This window comes from Taeniopygia guttata, chromosome 4, assembly GCF_048771995.1.
Source record: "Taeniopygia guttata chromosome 4, bTaeGut7.mat, whole genome shotgun sequence".
Lineage (NCBI taxonomy): Eukaryota > Metazoa > Chordata > Aves > Passeriformes > Estrildidae > Taeniopygia > Taeniopygia guttata.
In genome coordinates this window covers 12,548,491-12,564,407 of record NC_133028.1, presented here as the reverse complement: position 1 = coordinate 12,564,407, position 15,917 = coordinate 12,548,491, and the positions used below count along the sequence as shown (strand labels likewise).

Here is a 15,917-nt window from a genome sequence, read left to right as displayed (position 1 = left end):
AAAACAAATTCATACAGCTTTGCATCAAAGATCAAATCGATCTTTTTACAAAGTCCATGAAATTAAACTGTAATTAAACTGTATGATGCAAACTGTGCCATGTGTCAGTCTGTTCCTGAGCTATAGACAACTGCTAAAATGCTGCAATAAATATATTGCACCATGAATTCAACAGAGACAAAGGGAAGGAATGAGTAGTAGGTGGGATTCCCAGATTCTGACTTTCACTGCAATGTGAACAATTAACAACAAACTTTGATAAAAAAGTCCTGAACAAAAGCAAACCAGATTTTTTTCCTTTTCCCACAAAATATAACTGAAGGGATCTTTGAGTGGATTGAATAGCTGAAAAACAGGGAAGATAGAGGTATGAAGGGTCTGAAAAGACCAAACTTATAATGGACATTTATAGTTAAAATTAACGAATAAAAATATTTAAAATCTCTGCAAATCTCAAAAAAATCAAGAATTTAGAATGCCAATAATCTTAAAAATAAGGTACATTTTAGGGGTTTTCCTGTCAGGAAAAAGGCATGGGCAGAAACCTCTTTAACAGAAAAACTTTTGATTATTCATAATTCCTTATAGTTGCTAATTTTGGAGTTAATTGCCATTTTCAACAATTGATTCTGTCTCAATTATACTATTGATCAGATTGTTATATCAATTTAAGCAAGCAGTACGTTGACAGAAAGCATGTAAAAGTTTCATTTTTAGTGACTGTTTTATGGCAACATTACCACATGTGGGGGAAAGTACATGACAGACTATTTCTGATGGCAATTTTGAATCCAGATCAGGAAAATTATGCATTTAAAGCAGAAATTTAGTTCCTGTGGAATTCATATGGACATGGCACAGCTAAATGATAACAGGCTAACTGAATGTGAATCAAAACAAAAATATTTAGACCCTCCTGAATTTATTTTTAGAACACCCCAGTGCCTTGGAATGCACTTGGTTTCATACATGTGAAAGTCAAATATATGCATGAATCTTCCCAGAATAAGAATATGTCATGAGTCTTTATGAAGAGTGAGTCCAATTCCTTAACAGATTAGACAGCTAACACCTAGAAATATTCTTAAATAATAATCTTCTACCAGTACATACTAGCAAAGGGATGATTCATTTCTTAGTAAAGGTAATGAGCGTCTGCCCTTTGCTGCTCACTAGCAATCCACTCTCTGCACTTGTTTACAAAAATACATAAAGTGTAATTGTAACAACTTGCTTCAAACATTCAAGTATGAGAACAGAAAATAGCAAGAATATAAATTTATATGTAGTACTTTATTTCCAAATTTAGCATGTAATAAAAGATAAATCAGAGAAAACTTAATGAACAAAGTACTGCAAAAATCAGAGCTTTTCTTCATCTGTAGAAGAATTTAGGCACCGCAAACACATGACAGCAGATCCATGTAGTGTGTTAATTTTGGACTTTAAAAAAAGCAAAGGAGAAGGATTGGGATTTCGAGTCTTCTTTTTTACTGTGATTCTGACACAGACTTTTGTAAGCATCTTTTAGTTTCTTATCTACTACTCAGTAAAATTAGGATGACAAAGCTCCTTTCAGCCACCTCCTTTAGATTTTGTCAGTTTAGGTCGCAAGAACTGACCACTAGTACTACAAGCAAAAAGTAGTAAACAATCCACATTTCACATAGAATGCCCCAGGAACAAAGTTATTTATTCATCTCATTTGAACTTTTACTTCCTTTCATGAGAGAAAAATTTGCAGAGGAAATGCATCTATGAGAAATTACATTCATTACAACCAAAGAAAAGCACACACACATAGGATTAGACTTAAAATTGTTATACAATGCTGTCGTGGTTTTGATATTTTCAAGACAAACAATACTGAGCTCAGGAAAATGTGACTAGTCTGCACTCTTTGATCCATTCTTTCTGACTTGGTATTGATTTAACTTTATCCCAGAGGCCCTATGAAATTCATTCAGCCACCCCCATTGATGAGATACTCAACATGTTCAAGATCGAAAGAGTTCACTACTCATCCGCGTGGTGCAAGGGCATGATAGCGCTACTGAAAAAGGTAAGAAAGAACAAATACCTTCTGTCCTCTGTTCTTTCCTCTTCCAGAAGCCTCTCCAACACTGGAAAAGGCATCAGGCAAGCACACACATTAGGTAGTCAACATTTCAAGGATAAGAGAGCAGAGCTTATTTCTATGCTATTCTGAATGTGAGTGGTGCGGTATTTTCAAGTTACAGTATTCTCAGGCCTAGACTCAGGTTTTTCATGGCTTCAAAGAATTAAAAAATGTAAATTTCTTTTGTTTTAAAGCTAGAGATAGTAAAAGTTTGGGGATCAGTAATTCTTCGTCTGTGCCCTGGCCTCATTTGCCCCCAGCTATGGATATGCAAGTGGGACAGGGAAGGAAGGACCACTCTGCCCTCTGAATTTCTGCTGCAGTTTCCAGACAGGGAGATTAGAAATTAAAATGGCTGTATCTCTTCCTGTCCCGTGTTGCTATAGTTGCAACAACAAAAGTTAAGCTACTTTGCTGTAAACATCACTAAGCCACAAGGCAGAGCTCTTTCTGAATGCATCCAACCCTAAAAATTGTTTTCTTCCTGAAATCCCAGTTTTTTGTTTGCTTTAATTGTCTGGCTACACCACAAAGATAATCTCTCTCTTTTAGGTATTTCAGATCATCAGTATTGATACTTGAACAAGAAATATTTATGGATGTCTAAATAGAGTAATAAAAAATATATGTCTTTAGCAACAATTAGCAATGTAGTCTTGAACAGATAGAGCAGTGAGGTGGATAATTTTAATTGCTGCTAGGATGAGAGTGTAACTATATCTTCCAAAAAATTAGAGAGAAAATACAAATTGTTGGGTGGCATTGATCTGTGATGTTTCATTTTGCATGGGCGCTTGTGTATTTGTAAGCGGACTTTTGTTGCTAATACATTTATACACTTCATGCCTGCAACAGCCATCTGGTGGCAATTAAACTGTACTCATATTCTATGACTTATTACTTCTAATTTTTTTTTAAATTGGGACTTCTAGCATCTGTTAGCAGATTCCCTAGCCATTTTCTTACTTAAAAATATGTATCATACAATTTATGAAGCATTTACTCTTCTATATGGCATGCAGTCCCTTAGAAAATGCCTTGTGCTTGATCACAGCTCCTCATTAAGGACCCCGAGTGCCGCCTTTCAAGCCTTGCAGACATCCAGAACTCTCCATACCTAGCTGATGTCAACTGGGATGCTGTTCTAGGGAAAGCTGTGACCCCAGGCTTTGTTCCTAACGTAAGTTGATTTTCCAGGTGAATAGTGTTTGTAAATTCTGACTTTAATTATCACTGCTGTTTTACTTGTTTATGCTTGTATTTATTGCTCTTCAGTGATTTACTTTGGATTCTACTTTCATTTACTCAGCAAAGGGAAAATTCATTCAATTTCAATAGATCGCAACAAAAACTAATTAACCTTGGTGCACTTTTTGTTCCTTTTCAAATAAAAAAAAAACCTTTTCCAGACTTTGCATTTCAGCTGTTAGAGCAAATGATTGTCAGAGTTAACTCTGAGATAAAGAATACCAAGAAGACTGTTGTGGCTGTGAAAGTTAGCTATTTGGATAACATCCGGAAACCTTTTTAACATCCCAGTATGCTGTTACTTTTTCACTTAAAAAATAGTGTTCCAAAAGGCTGACCTATTTCCTTTGTGACAGTTTCTTACAATAAAACATTCCAATTCTGTGAGGGAATCTGGTGGTTTCTTTTTTACTGTAGTCCCATTTTGTTGGTATTTTCTGAATATTTCCTTTTTGCTCATTTTCAAGCTAAATGTATTTGAGGGCCATGAATAAAAAGCAATGACTGTGGGTGTTAATAAGCTGCTTCACTTTTTTCAGCCGTGTTACACTATAATTGTTGCCCAAATAACTTATTTGTAGCATACCAAGGTTTGTTTCTGCTTTTTTTTTTATTATGCAACTGTAAATAAAGATGAGGAAGGTGGAATAGGTGGACCCTGTTTTCATCCAGGTGCACATCAGAGTTCATGATAAACATGATGGAGACAGGATTCCGCCCTTCAGAAGCTGAAGGTGAGCGAACATTGCCTAATGAAGCAAAGGTAGCCAGGTGTGCCACCAAGCCACTGCTATCTGTGATTGCTGGGCTTCTTGGCACCTGACCAGAGCCTCTCTGGAAGCAATGTCCTACAGGAGAAGACAGCTGTGGGTGGGCAAGCAGAGTCTCCCTCAGGGAACTGGGAGAAAGACCAGGAACACAGCAGGTAACAAGCACAACAGGAGAAGGGAAAGGCAAGCCCCTCTTACAGGCACTTCAGAGCAATGTTCACCTGTGGGGAAATTCCTTCCTTTCACTTTGTAGCTCAATCCTAGTGCAAGAGAAAAGTTGGAGAGGTGAATGCCACATCTACCAGGCTATGACTCTTTCACTGGTACTTGATGTCCATGGAGCTGGAATAATTGCTGTGCCATGCCAGGATCCTCCCCTACGCCCTCTCAGGTCACTGTCCTAAGCAAAGCAATGCAGAACAAAGCTCCTTCTTGCCTGCTGGACTCCATTCTCCTGTGTGATCTACAAGATGAGCAGAGACTGACTTCCCTCTTCCTTTTTCCAAGTTAGACCTGCTCTTTGAGATATCAGAGGTGTAGACTTGCTTCTCAGGCAAAACTCAACCAATTATTTACACTTCCTACTCTCAGCTGAAAGTTTAATCCACAACTGTCAGCATGTGGAAAACTTCACAACACAGTATTTCATAAGGGAGATCCATTTCCCCATTCCCAAAGACACAGCATAGGTGGGGTTCCAAGAGTATCAGACTCTGCAAAGACAGCTTTTCTTTTCACATTTGTATTCACTGTATTTGTGTTTTGGCAGCATCTATAAAACTGAAGGGGAAATCTATAATATGTGATGCGAAATAATATTCTACATTTAAAAGGAAATAGGAGTAAAATGTTTCGTTTATCTATCCAGCTTAATCTGAAAGTCCCATTACAAGCCCTACCAGACTCTTCCATGAAGAATCTGATATTGCAGAACTTGTTCTACCTGATCAGTCAAGTGTGTCAGGAAAAACAGTGAGGTGAGAACCAAAGTATCTTTTCTAGCCCAAAATTTCTTTTTATAGAAACTTTGCTGTTTCATGAGACCGAGTTTGGTCACGCACTTCCCAGGAACTTTCTCTTTGTAGCACCACCAAAACTTGCACTGAATTATTTGGGCCACACAACAAACTGTTTCTTCTTTTTCAGCCTTTGGTGAGAGATGAATTGGGGCCCTGTGGCCTGTGTTTTGAAATCAGAGAGTTTTATAAATTTTGACAGTTTACCTTGACTGTCAGGAGCTTGTCTGCCTTCTACAGCTAGGAGAGCACATGGGAGGTCTATGTCCCATAGCTTAATTTCTCCCTTATAGTTTGATTCCATTAACATAGTTCTTACTTAACTAGCACATGTGTTTCTTTATGGCTTAGTTAGTTACTTCATTTTCAGCCCGGAGTCATAAATTGTTGTAGGGTTTTTTTAAAATATAATGTGCTTTTATTTTTAAAGCTTCAGAATTAGTGATATATTTTTAAAGTACTCAATAAAATCTAAGAATTATGGATGCTCAAGGGAAGAACTGATATCGATGAAACCTAAGATATTATTTATTTATTAATAAATATAAATAACCTGTAAACTGCCAGTTATAAAAACCAAATATGTTCTACTAAAGCTGGCTGGATAATATATAGGAAAAGGCATCAGATATCTAAATATTATGCTCTGACTATGCAGAGTTTGCTAAGAATAAAAATGATGGAGTGATCTCTAAACCAAATGTTTCATTGCAGAACACCACAAATTATACAAGTAATTTCTGATGTGATTTTGCTGCTTAATGTCTTTGCTTACTATAAATATCTGTCATTTATATATGACTTATTTTAGTACTTCCACCTTGACAGTGACAATGGTGTGATTGAACTCTCAGATGTCCCAGAGGAAAATAAGTTGCTTTTAATATCTTTCATTACACAATTCAAATTGTTTGCAACTTTTTTGTGAAAGAGTTTCTGGTATAAAAATGAATCTTAAAATTTGATTCAGGCATCAGAAATTAACATAACATTTTTTTATGAAGAATCAAAAATATTTAAGTAATATGTGTAATGGGTAAGGAAAACCTTAATAAAGTGGATAGAATAGAAAAAGAATAATAGATTAGAATGAAGCACCTGATGGGGAAAAGCCAACAATGATTCACCAAGGACAAATGGGACTTTCCAAGCCATATCATATTCAATGACAAGGTAACCTGCTCAGCTGATATGGGGCAAGTGGTTCCCATTGTTTACCTGGATTTCTCTAAGGCTTTTGATACCATTTCCCACTGCCTCCTTTTTGAGACATTTCAGTGTCATGGTATAAAGTGATCCATGTAGTGGGTGGGGAACTGGCTGATGTGATGGGCTGCGCCCAGGGGGAGGTGGAAAAATCTCCTTCTCAAACTGGGAGTCTGTCACAAGTGGGGTCCCCAAGGGATCGATATGGGGTCCAACACTGCTTAATACCCTAACAAGTGGTGTAGATGATGGGATCAAGTGTACCCTGAGGAAGTCCTCTGATGATACCAAACTGAGTGGGAAAGTGGACACCTTGGGAGAGCTACCCTGCAGGAAGACCTTTGTAGGGGTGGGCTAACAAGAACCTTATGAAGTTCAGCAAGTGTAAGGTCTTAAACCTGGGAAAATATAGTTCGGAGGTGTAGCACAGGGTGGGATCCATCCAGCTGAGGAACAGCTCCAGCAGCTTTGGAGGTCCAGGTGGACAGAAAGCTCACTGTGAGTGACCAGGGTGCTGCCATGGTGAAGAAAGCCAATGGGATGTTGATCTGCATCAACAAATGCATCACCAAATGAGATAAAGTCATTATCCCACTCTACTCAGCACTTGCCAGGCCACACCTGAAATACTGTGTTCAGGTTTGGTCCCCACTACACAAAAAAGATGTGGACAGGCTAGGGAGGGTCCAGAGAAGGGCCACAGAGATGATCAGAGGAGTGGGAAATAGGCCACAAGAAGAAAGGCTGAGAGAACTGGGCTTGTAGACCTTGAGAAAAGGATTAGGGGAGATCTTATCACCATGTCCCACTACCCAAAGGTTAGCTACCAAGATGGAAACTCCCTTTTTACAGGGAGTCACATGGAAAAGACAAGGGGTATTGGGTACAAGTAACTCCTGGGAAGATTCCAGTTGGACACAAGAACAAATTTTTTTCACAACTATCAGCCATTTCAACAGTCTGCCCATGAAAACAGTGGATTTTCTAAAACTGGACTCTTTTAAGATTTAGCTGGACAGGTTGCTGGGTCATTTTGTCCAGAATGGGGACTGTGGACAAGATGGTTCTGTGGTTTTGCCTAGAAAAGTTTGACCAGATTATCCTTGAGATCCTTTCCAACCTGGGATTCTATAATACTGTGAACCCTTTTTTATATAAATGCTGCTAACCTAAACAGGCCTGCTCCTTCCTTTGTTTTCATGGACAGCATCTAAATAAATGAATCCACTGCAACTCTTCCACAAATCAGATTTCAGCAAGGTCTGAGAGGTACTACCCGTCTCTTCTGCACTATTACTGATGTCACTATTACTCTACAGCACTAACTGATATTCTGATGAAGACCCTGAGACAGATTAATCTCTCTCATTGGGGTAATATAAATTTTGTCACTCTAGAAATATATCTGTTTATAACTAGGAAGAGGATCTAACTCTTTATAATTGCTTTATAATATGATTTTTATCTTATCTCCCTTGTTCAAACTTAAAGCATCACTTCAGGCCTAGAGAGACGGTTTTCATTTTACAGATGTGATTGAGGAGCTGGTTCAGTTTTACTGCTGTTAATATTTTCCAAGCAAATTTAAAAAACACAATGTTGTTTCAAAGAGTAACTTTGAATCCTTTTGTACCAGAAAGGAAGACTGAACTGTGATCCCACATTTGAACTTGAAGAAATGATTTTGGAGTCCAAGCCTCTCCATAAAAAGAAAAAGCGACTTGCCAAAAACAAATCCAAAGATGGAGCTAAGGAAACCTGCCCACTGGTAAGATGGGAACAGTGACTTCAGTCAGTGGCATTTTGTTTACACTCTAATAGGCAAACTCAATTAAATTCAGTTTTATCACCTCTGAAAATAGACTCAACCTCTCTGTCATTTTATACATTGCATAAATAACCTCCAAAGCAAGATGAAAAGCAACCACTGATTTCAGTCAAATAGTAACAACATCTTTAAGCTATAATAATTTTTATTATCACAGATGCTCATTTGAAGTATGAAAAAGTGTTGCCAGTTTTGTAAAACACTTCCCACACATGGACAAATAGTTACAAAGAGTGTTTATTTGCTACTACTACCAAAAATGAAAAGTATGCAGTGAAAAGGCTTGTTATTTATAAATATGTTAAAGTTGTCTCTTCCACTCTTGACTAATGTGTGCCATGTAGAAAGATGTATTCTATGAACAGTCAAGAGTACCAAGAAGATTAATAATAATTTCCAAACTTGAATCATCATTCTAGTGAGGTTTTATAAATTATGCTGCTACTCCTAAAGATTTTGAATGTTCATGAAAGCTGTTCTTCCTAGAGCTATCAGATGTAAAAATCCTGAGGAATTATTTGTGGGGAGCTTCTTTCAAAAGAATGAGATTGATTGTGCTATCATAGCCCAATTTAATGAGTCTTCGAAATGCCTCTTGATAGCATTCATTCATAAGCATTTTGTTCAGTGTTTTTTGTGTTGTTGTGATTTTTGTCTATGATTTCTCATCTTTTTTAATCAACCTATTCATGCTGTTTTTTAAAGAACGTACACCTGCAGCAGTGCTTGGAAACCGTTAGGAAAGAATTCATCATATTCAACAGAGAGAAGTAAGTGCATTTCTTAATGCCTCTTTAGCATTCAGTACTAAAATTAAATTGAGCACTATTTTTTTCTCACAGTGTAAGGGCAGGTGATTAATGATCACAGCAGCAGAGCCTAAAAGACTGGATTTCCATTGATTTCTTCCTCTTATAGTCTCTGGTGTGATGGTTTTGTAGCTCTTGCATCTCTGCAAACAAGCAGAAGACCTTGTGATGAAAGTATGTTAGAAATATAAGGTAAATGTTACTGGAACTCCCCAGAGAAACTGTCAGTAATTAAGCAGAGGAATACAGTAAAAGTTACTGCTTTTTCACAACTCAAACAAAACCAAGGGAAGTAATAACTCATGAAATTTTAATGATATGAGCAGCACTGACTTGGAAAAGCTGTTCCCCACTATTAAAAAAAAATGTATTCCAACATTAACTATTTCAACAAAGCTAAGTATTACACCTCTACCAGACATGAAGCAAGAACTTCTAATCTAAGGGTCAGTCAGGGTTGACAGAAGCACAAGACTGATTCCCAAGGATATCAATAATTTTCCTGGTTCAATTAATGCACTGCCTTTCTCATAATTTACTGCCTCTGAGTTGCAGTCATTATGGACCTGTTTGTATTAGCAGATACAAGTCATAACAATGGAGTTGTTTGTGTCTTTGGTCAAATTATTGCACTTAATTCAAGTGTATTCCATGTTTTTATTTGATCTAGTTATATATGCAAGCCTTTCTAATAGAGTTGTGAGATGTTAAAAATTAATTTAAAAGTTGTGACTCTTACTTAATGCATACAATGCAGGTAATTACTGTCTCTGTAATTAAAACTGAAAAATGAACTGTCAGCCTAGCACAGTTCACACAATAGCATAAAGGAAAGTATGCCATGATCTACCCTTCTTCCTGGTACAATCCATGGAACATTTCTGACTGATATAGACTGGTCGCAGAAACTACATGGTCTTAGAAAGAAAAGGAAAGTCCAACAGATTCTTCATGTTATTTTGCATGATCTCAAGTACAAGAAAGCCATTGGTTTCTGTTAAAGTCATAAAAAAGAGAAGCCAGACCAAGTCAGCCCATAGAAAGTTTTAAGAAGCATCTTGTTGGATTCCCTGAATCAGCTGAACTAGTGAATGCTTGAACTTTGTCGTTCAACCCACAAAATTCAAAATTATTAAGATCATAATAACAAGATAGGAAAATATTACACTGGTTATTCAATTTAATGAGTTTCCTAGAAGCTGTTCATACAAGTAATTAATTTTCAGGTAATAGTGTCCCACCTACCCTAGAGTCATATATGAAGCGTATCCAATATGTGGCAATTTTTGGAAGTTAGAACACCAGATTTTCTAAGACACTCAAAATCTCACTGGTGTGTTCACTACCTTGAACAATTTTTGTTGTCATGATTTTACTGTGTTATTCTTAAATCTTCTTATGCATAGGAATTTTTTTTGTTTGTTTCATATTGCACAACTACAGTAACAACACAAGCTATAAAGAACTCTTGAGAGGCTGGTGAGAGATCAAGAAGTTTAAATGGAGTACAAGTAAAATGGAAGCAAAAGGTAAACCACATGCACTTCAATCAGAAAAGCATGTGTTTTGGTCATTGCTTGAATGGCTTTGACAAGGTAAAGCAAGAATATTTAGTTTAGACCTATAACAGATCCTGCATTGTCTAAAGCCAGATCACAACCATTTCTCTTTTAAATTGCATCATAGCTTAAGAAAGACATGGAGAAACTCCTGTAATATTTTTCAAGGAAAAAAATATTAAGAAGGGGGGAAGCAGATGTCACATGTTTGAAATGCAAAGTGAATTCAAGGTAATGAGCACAAAATAGGAGCAATGGTGGGCACAGAGGCCATCATAGCATAAGAAGCTACACAGTAAACACCAGAGGAACTCAGGGTGGGTTTCCTTAGACGTTCTGTGCCCTCAGGACTGGATGTACAAGCTGAGGCTGTGCTTACATGGGTTTCCAAAGCCATATGGCCCATCAGGTTCTTAGGAACAGCTGAAGACACTGAAAGATGTGAACCATTGGCTCCTACAAATATAATACATATTAAAAAGTGATTGTATCATTAGGTGAGATGTGAACCATTGGCTCCTACAAATATAATACATATTAAAAAGTGATTGTATCATTAGGTGAGGTGTCAATCCCAAAGGCCTTTAAATCACTCTCAGATTAATGCAGCCAGGTGTTTTGATATTCTTCCATGTTCCTTTACATAGTAACTGTTGAAAGTATATGCGTATTTCCTTAGATCTTCATTATATCCAGCAGCAAAAATCTACATTTTATTGTCCCTTAAGCTTTCTGCTCAGTTTACTTAAGTGTCACTGAACACTACATAAATACTAATAAAGGATGAGAAAAAAAATAGCATGTCATTCAGGGGAAAAAATGACACTACTCAAATGAGAAGGATGCGAGGGAAAAAATTCAGATGCTTTTTACTGACCAACATAAAGTCAGGTGTTAAAACATTGTTAATTTGTGGTGTTAGCCATCACAGTTACACTACCTCTTGAAATCCAATTCTTGTACAATATCTGCTATGAAAAGCAAATTATGATTTTTTGGAATGCCTTGCTGGTAGTACTGCACTGTGCCTCTTTTCTAGTGTGTGTCTTTCATCCTGCAACAGACACTGCAAATCTTGCAATGTGTCATACTTGCTTTCTTGTCAAGAAGCTCAGGAGATTTTCAGAAACTCTTAGGTTGCAGGCAAGAGGAGCAGGGGGAGGTAGAGAAAGGGCCCACTATGTTAAAATGAATTTAAACATAATGAAAGGGACTGAAGAATGTAAAAAGTTTCAGTTAATGAAGATGAATACAGAATGTGCACATTTTCTTTATTCTATTACTTTTTGTACTTTAGTAGTGGAAAACTGGTATTTGTAGGAAAGTTTTAAGCAAGGGTTTAATGGACAAAGACATGGAGATAGTGATTGTCAGCAGTGGGAAAAAAGTTAGATTTGTATCCCTTACACAATCCTGATCAGAGTGCATCTTCTGTTGAATACTTCAGTGGATGTGAGAAAATTAAAATGGGGGGGGGTGGGGGGTGGTGGGGGGGGGTGTGTGGGGGTGTGTGTGTGTGTGTTTTGATATGACAGGGGGGTATGGCATCTGTCTACAGTGATATTATCTTCCAGTACCTTCAAGAGAGGGGCACACATTGCTCTGATCCAAACTAAAATATCATAGGAAAATCCTTTTGCAGGATTTGTTTTCTATTGTTAAAAGTGTCAGTGTAGTCTCCTAGTTTTGAACACATAAACTAAATAAAATCTGATATACAAATGATCCCCACACTGACTGGCTTGAAAATATTTTCTGAAGTAGTTTTCAGGGATCCGTTTGAATCCTTTTTGTGGCAAAATAATTAGTTTTTTGTTTTAATTCCATTTCTGTATATAGATTTTTTTTATATCCAGAAATACAGCACCAAACATTTTGCAGTATCTTAATTCCCATAGACTTGCCGGCAATTTTTCCAGAATTTGATATAATTTAGAAACTGTAGGCTACATTTTCAAGTTTTCTTTTTTAAATTTTGTTTATGTGTCTGTGGGGGAGATTGTACAGATAAAGCCATGCTGTTCACTTGTACCTTTATTAAAAAGCTGAGCAGAGATTATTTTGCTATTTTTGTGCTGTTATCACTAAACAGATCTTCCCATATATTCTTTATGAATATTTAAAACCTGAAATGACCAGAAATTAAGAAAAGGACCCAATATTTGCAAGTAATGAAATTATATTTCTTACCCTTTATGGTCCTGAGCCTATTCTTCTCCCTGAAAGATGCCTTTAAGATTGAAGATGTGAGAAATCAAAGAATAGAGAAGAAAACACAGGAAATATTTGCTTGTCAGGCAGAAGTATCCTTCAGTTAGATGCTTCCCAAACTTAATCAAAATTATCAGCCTGATAAAGAAAGCAAAATCAAACATCCATATTTTATAGAGTAGAATATGTATTTCATATTTCCAATGTACATGAAAATGGGTTAGAATTCTGCAAAACTGATTAGGAAATTGATTAGGAAATGAACTGCCAATTAACTGATTAGGAAAATATCCATGTTTTTAATAGTTCCAGTCAAACCTTTCAAAACATTACTAGTGATTTTGAATTTGAATTTTTTTTACTTAATATTAATATACTGCAATAGCATTGTTATGATATTCAGTTGCCTTGTCCCCACAATCTGAACAGATTTGTCTCTGTCCTAAGCTACTGATACACCTTATTCCTCTTCTCAGCATTTGTTCAGTACTAGCACATTTAAAAATGTGCCACAAATTGAAGCACATTACTCTGTCTTTTCCTGCTATCATTCCTGCCATTTGAGCATATCCAGTTCTCTTATAAATGATCCTGAACAGCTCGAGGTGAACAGACAGCTCTCTGTTCCCAGAATAAACAGCAAAACTTGAGGGAGCATGTTTTAAGCATATTAAGATGCTTAAAATCCTGTTGTCTGATTTTTTCCAATCATAGATTAAAAGCTTACTTAATATTCTCTGCATTTTTTAATAAGATCAAATTTATTATCTCTCTCATTTTAGTTCTTTTTCATTCCTTTTAATTGTCTTTTAAGATTCAAATCCAGAGTCCCTGAGTACTCTCTTTCATTTCAATTTGATTGAAATTGAATATTCATAATGGTTTGCAGTGCAATTCATTGAATGTATTTTTCTTAATACGTATTTTATGTCACTTAGTGTCTCTGGAGATATTTATCATAATCCTTCTAATATCTGAATGCTTTTTGGATGAGGTTGCAGTCCTTTTCTTGCCCCTTCTGCTGACCTTAATTCAGTTCAAATCCATTACTTTTTGAGCATTTCTAGTGGTTGCACTGCTCTTCACAGAACCTTTCTTCTCCCTTTTGTAATGGACCTGTCTGCTTTTGGAGATTGCTCTTGCAATTGGAAAGATGCTTTTCTGAATGTGATGATTGAACCTGGTTTGTGTTTGTGTAGTAATAACTGCTGCTTGCCAACATGAACCTTTTCACATCTGCCTCTGATTCCTGCTTGCTATTACTGGTTTAGAATTACCAATCCAAATGTCACTGTCTTCTTAGTAAGCCAAGCTACCTAAAAGTTTGAGCATAGCAGGTCCAAACTGATAATTTTTCTCTAAGTGTACCTACAAATTCACTTTTTCTGGAGAAAGAAGAGGTCATACAAATGCCATTGTTTCAATAATCTGTTCACAGTTTCATGGAGGGGGAAAAAAACTACAAAGGGTAATCAGAATCTGGAGCATAATTTAAAAAGTTTTCAAGGAAAAATAGTAAAAGTTTTCCCAAACAAGTAATTATGTCATTATAATGGCTACACTCCACCATCCAACTTTGGGAATGAAAGTTGCATGGGGGTGCATATGCAGCACATTCTCCACTTTGAATTATGGTCCTGGAAGGATCAAGGTAACAGATGGAGATCCTCAGCACTGGAGGCCAGAAACTGGTTTCTATTCACAGAAAACTAAACACAAATAGAGCTCATAAAAACTAATTGGAAGTCAATTCACAGGCAGAGGAAAGAAGAGTTTTCAGTTGTACATCTCAGACTTTGGAGGGGAAGCACAAGTGTGTAATTCTGAGTACCAAAATTCTTTTTCTAAAATAGGTTACATGGGACAAATTGTATCTGTGATAAATAAAGGCTGCATAACAGGTCATGACTCTTCCATTGCTATTGGGAATTACCTCCATGAGGTAATTGCCTTCATCTCTGTTTATGTCCCACACTAACATAAATTTTCACTTGTTATGAGTCTCCATAAACTGAGTCATGAAGACTGAACTCCTTGTCCTGTTTTAAGAAAGAGATTTGTGTCCAGTTGCTGAAGCAATGCAGAAACAAGCCAGTGATGAGATAACATTATTCCTGCCAGTCACTCTGATGTCCATGTGTCTGTTGAATACATTCATAGGTGAGCTGGAAAGGAAGGTGAATGGTGAGGTCACAAAGTTCACTTATGATACCAGAGCAGTCACAGCTAAATCTGAGTGAAAAGAGCTGCAGTAGATACTGATAGCCATGGCTCTGAGTTGCAGGGTGAGAAAATGGCAGCTCAAATTCAGTACTGATAAATGCATATACAATCAGAAGAAGAAAATCTCAATTTTACCTTTAGGATAATAGACACTAAATTAGCTGCAGTTATGAAGGTGGGAGAGTTTGAAAAGACTGTGGATAGCACAATGCTTAGTGGAAGACTAAAAGGTATTGATATGTTCCTGCTAAAAACAGCTACAGATAAATATATGTTCATATACATGCACCCTGCATCTTTCGTTCTGTGTACAGCTCTGCTTCCTTATCTCAAAAAGGTTAAAAAGGACTTAGAAAGGTTTCAAGAAAAACAGGATTGACCAGGAGGGTGACATGGGTCATGTTGAACAGTGTAATAAACTTGAACTAATTTAAACTCAGAGAAGAGGCAACTGAAGAGACAGAAACAGGAGAAATAATAACATGTTCTGAAACTTATTGAGAAGATGACTAAGCAATGATTATTCACTCTTGATGGTAACCCAAGGTCACAAAGTTATCTGGCAGCAGGAAAATCAACCATGCTTTTTTGTGAAATGCAGCATGTTGCTGAGTGGTGATTTGTGTGTTAAACATAGAAAAATATTCAGAAGAGGATTAGAGAAATTCATAGGGAAAAATCCATCAAGGTCCTTGAGATGAGAGGCTTCTGATGCAGCCATTGGTTCAGAAGATCTGGAAATGTCAGAAGTGAGGGGAATATACCACAGCAGACATTTGTCTCCATTTAGCTTTTTCATCAACAGCATGCCCTAGTGTCTGAAATGGGCTACTGTGAGAGAGGGGAATCTCTGTTAGGTGGAATTCCTGGGTTTTTGCATTTATGGCTTCTCACAGCTCATAAGGTTTCCATTTTCATGTAGTCTTCA

At 36.8% G+C, this 15,917-nt stretch overlaps 1 protein-coding gene across 3 annotated transcripts in view; it reads left to right on the top strand.

Annotated features, from left to right (window-relative positions):
* STK32B (serine/threonine kinase 32B) overlaps positions 1-15,917 on the top strand; it is a 156,874-nt gene that overhangs the window by 128,005 nt on the left and 12,952 nt on the right. For 2 of the 3 annotated variants that reach the window (XM_030270734.4, XM_072928000.1), the window contains exons 8-11: positions 1,946-2,062; positions 3,174-3,299; positions 7,996-8,127; positions 8,893-8,957. In XM_030270734.4, the coding sequence (XP_030126594.4) occupies positions 1,946-2,062; positions 3,174-3,299; positions 7,996-8,127; positions 8,893-8,957 (440 nt within the window). The remainder of the gene's footprint in view (positions 1-1,945; positions 2,063-3,173; positions 3,300-7,995; positions 8,128-8,892; positions 8,958-15,917) is intronic. The other variant, XM_030270736.4, reaches the window with a different exon arrangement.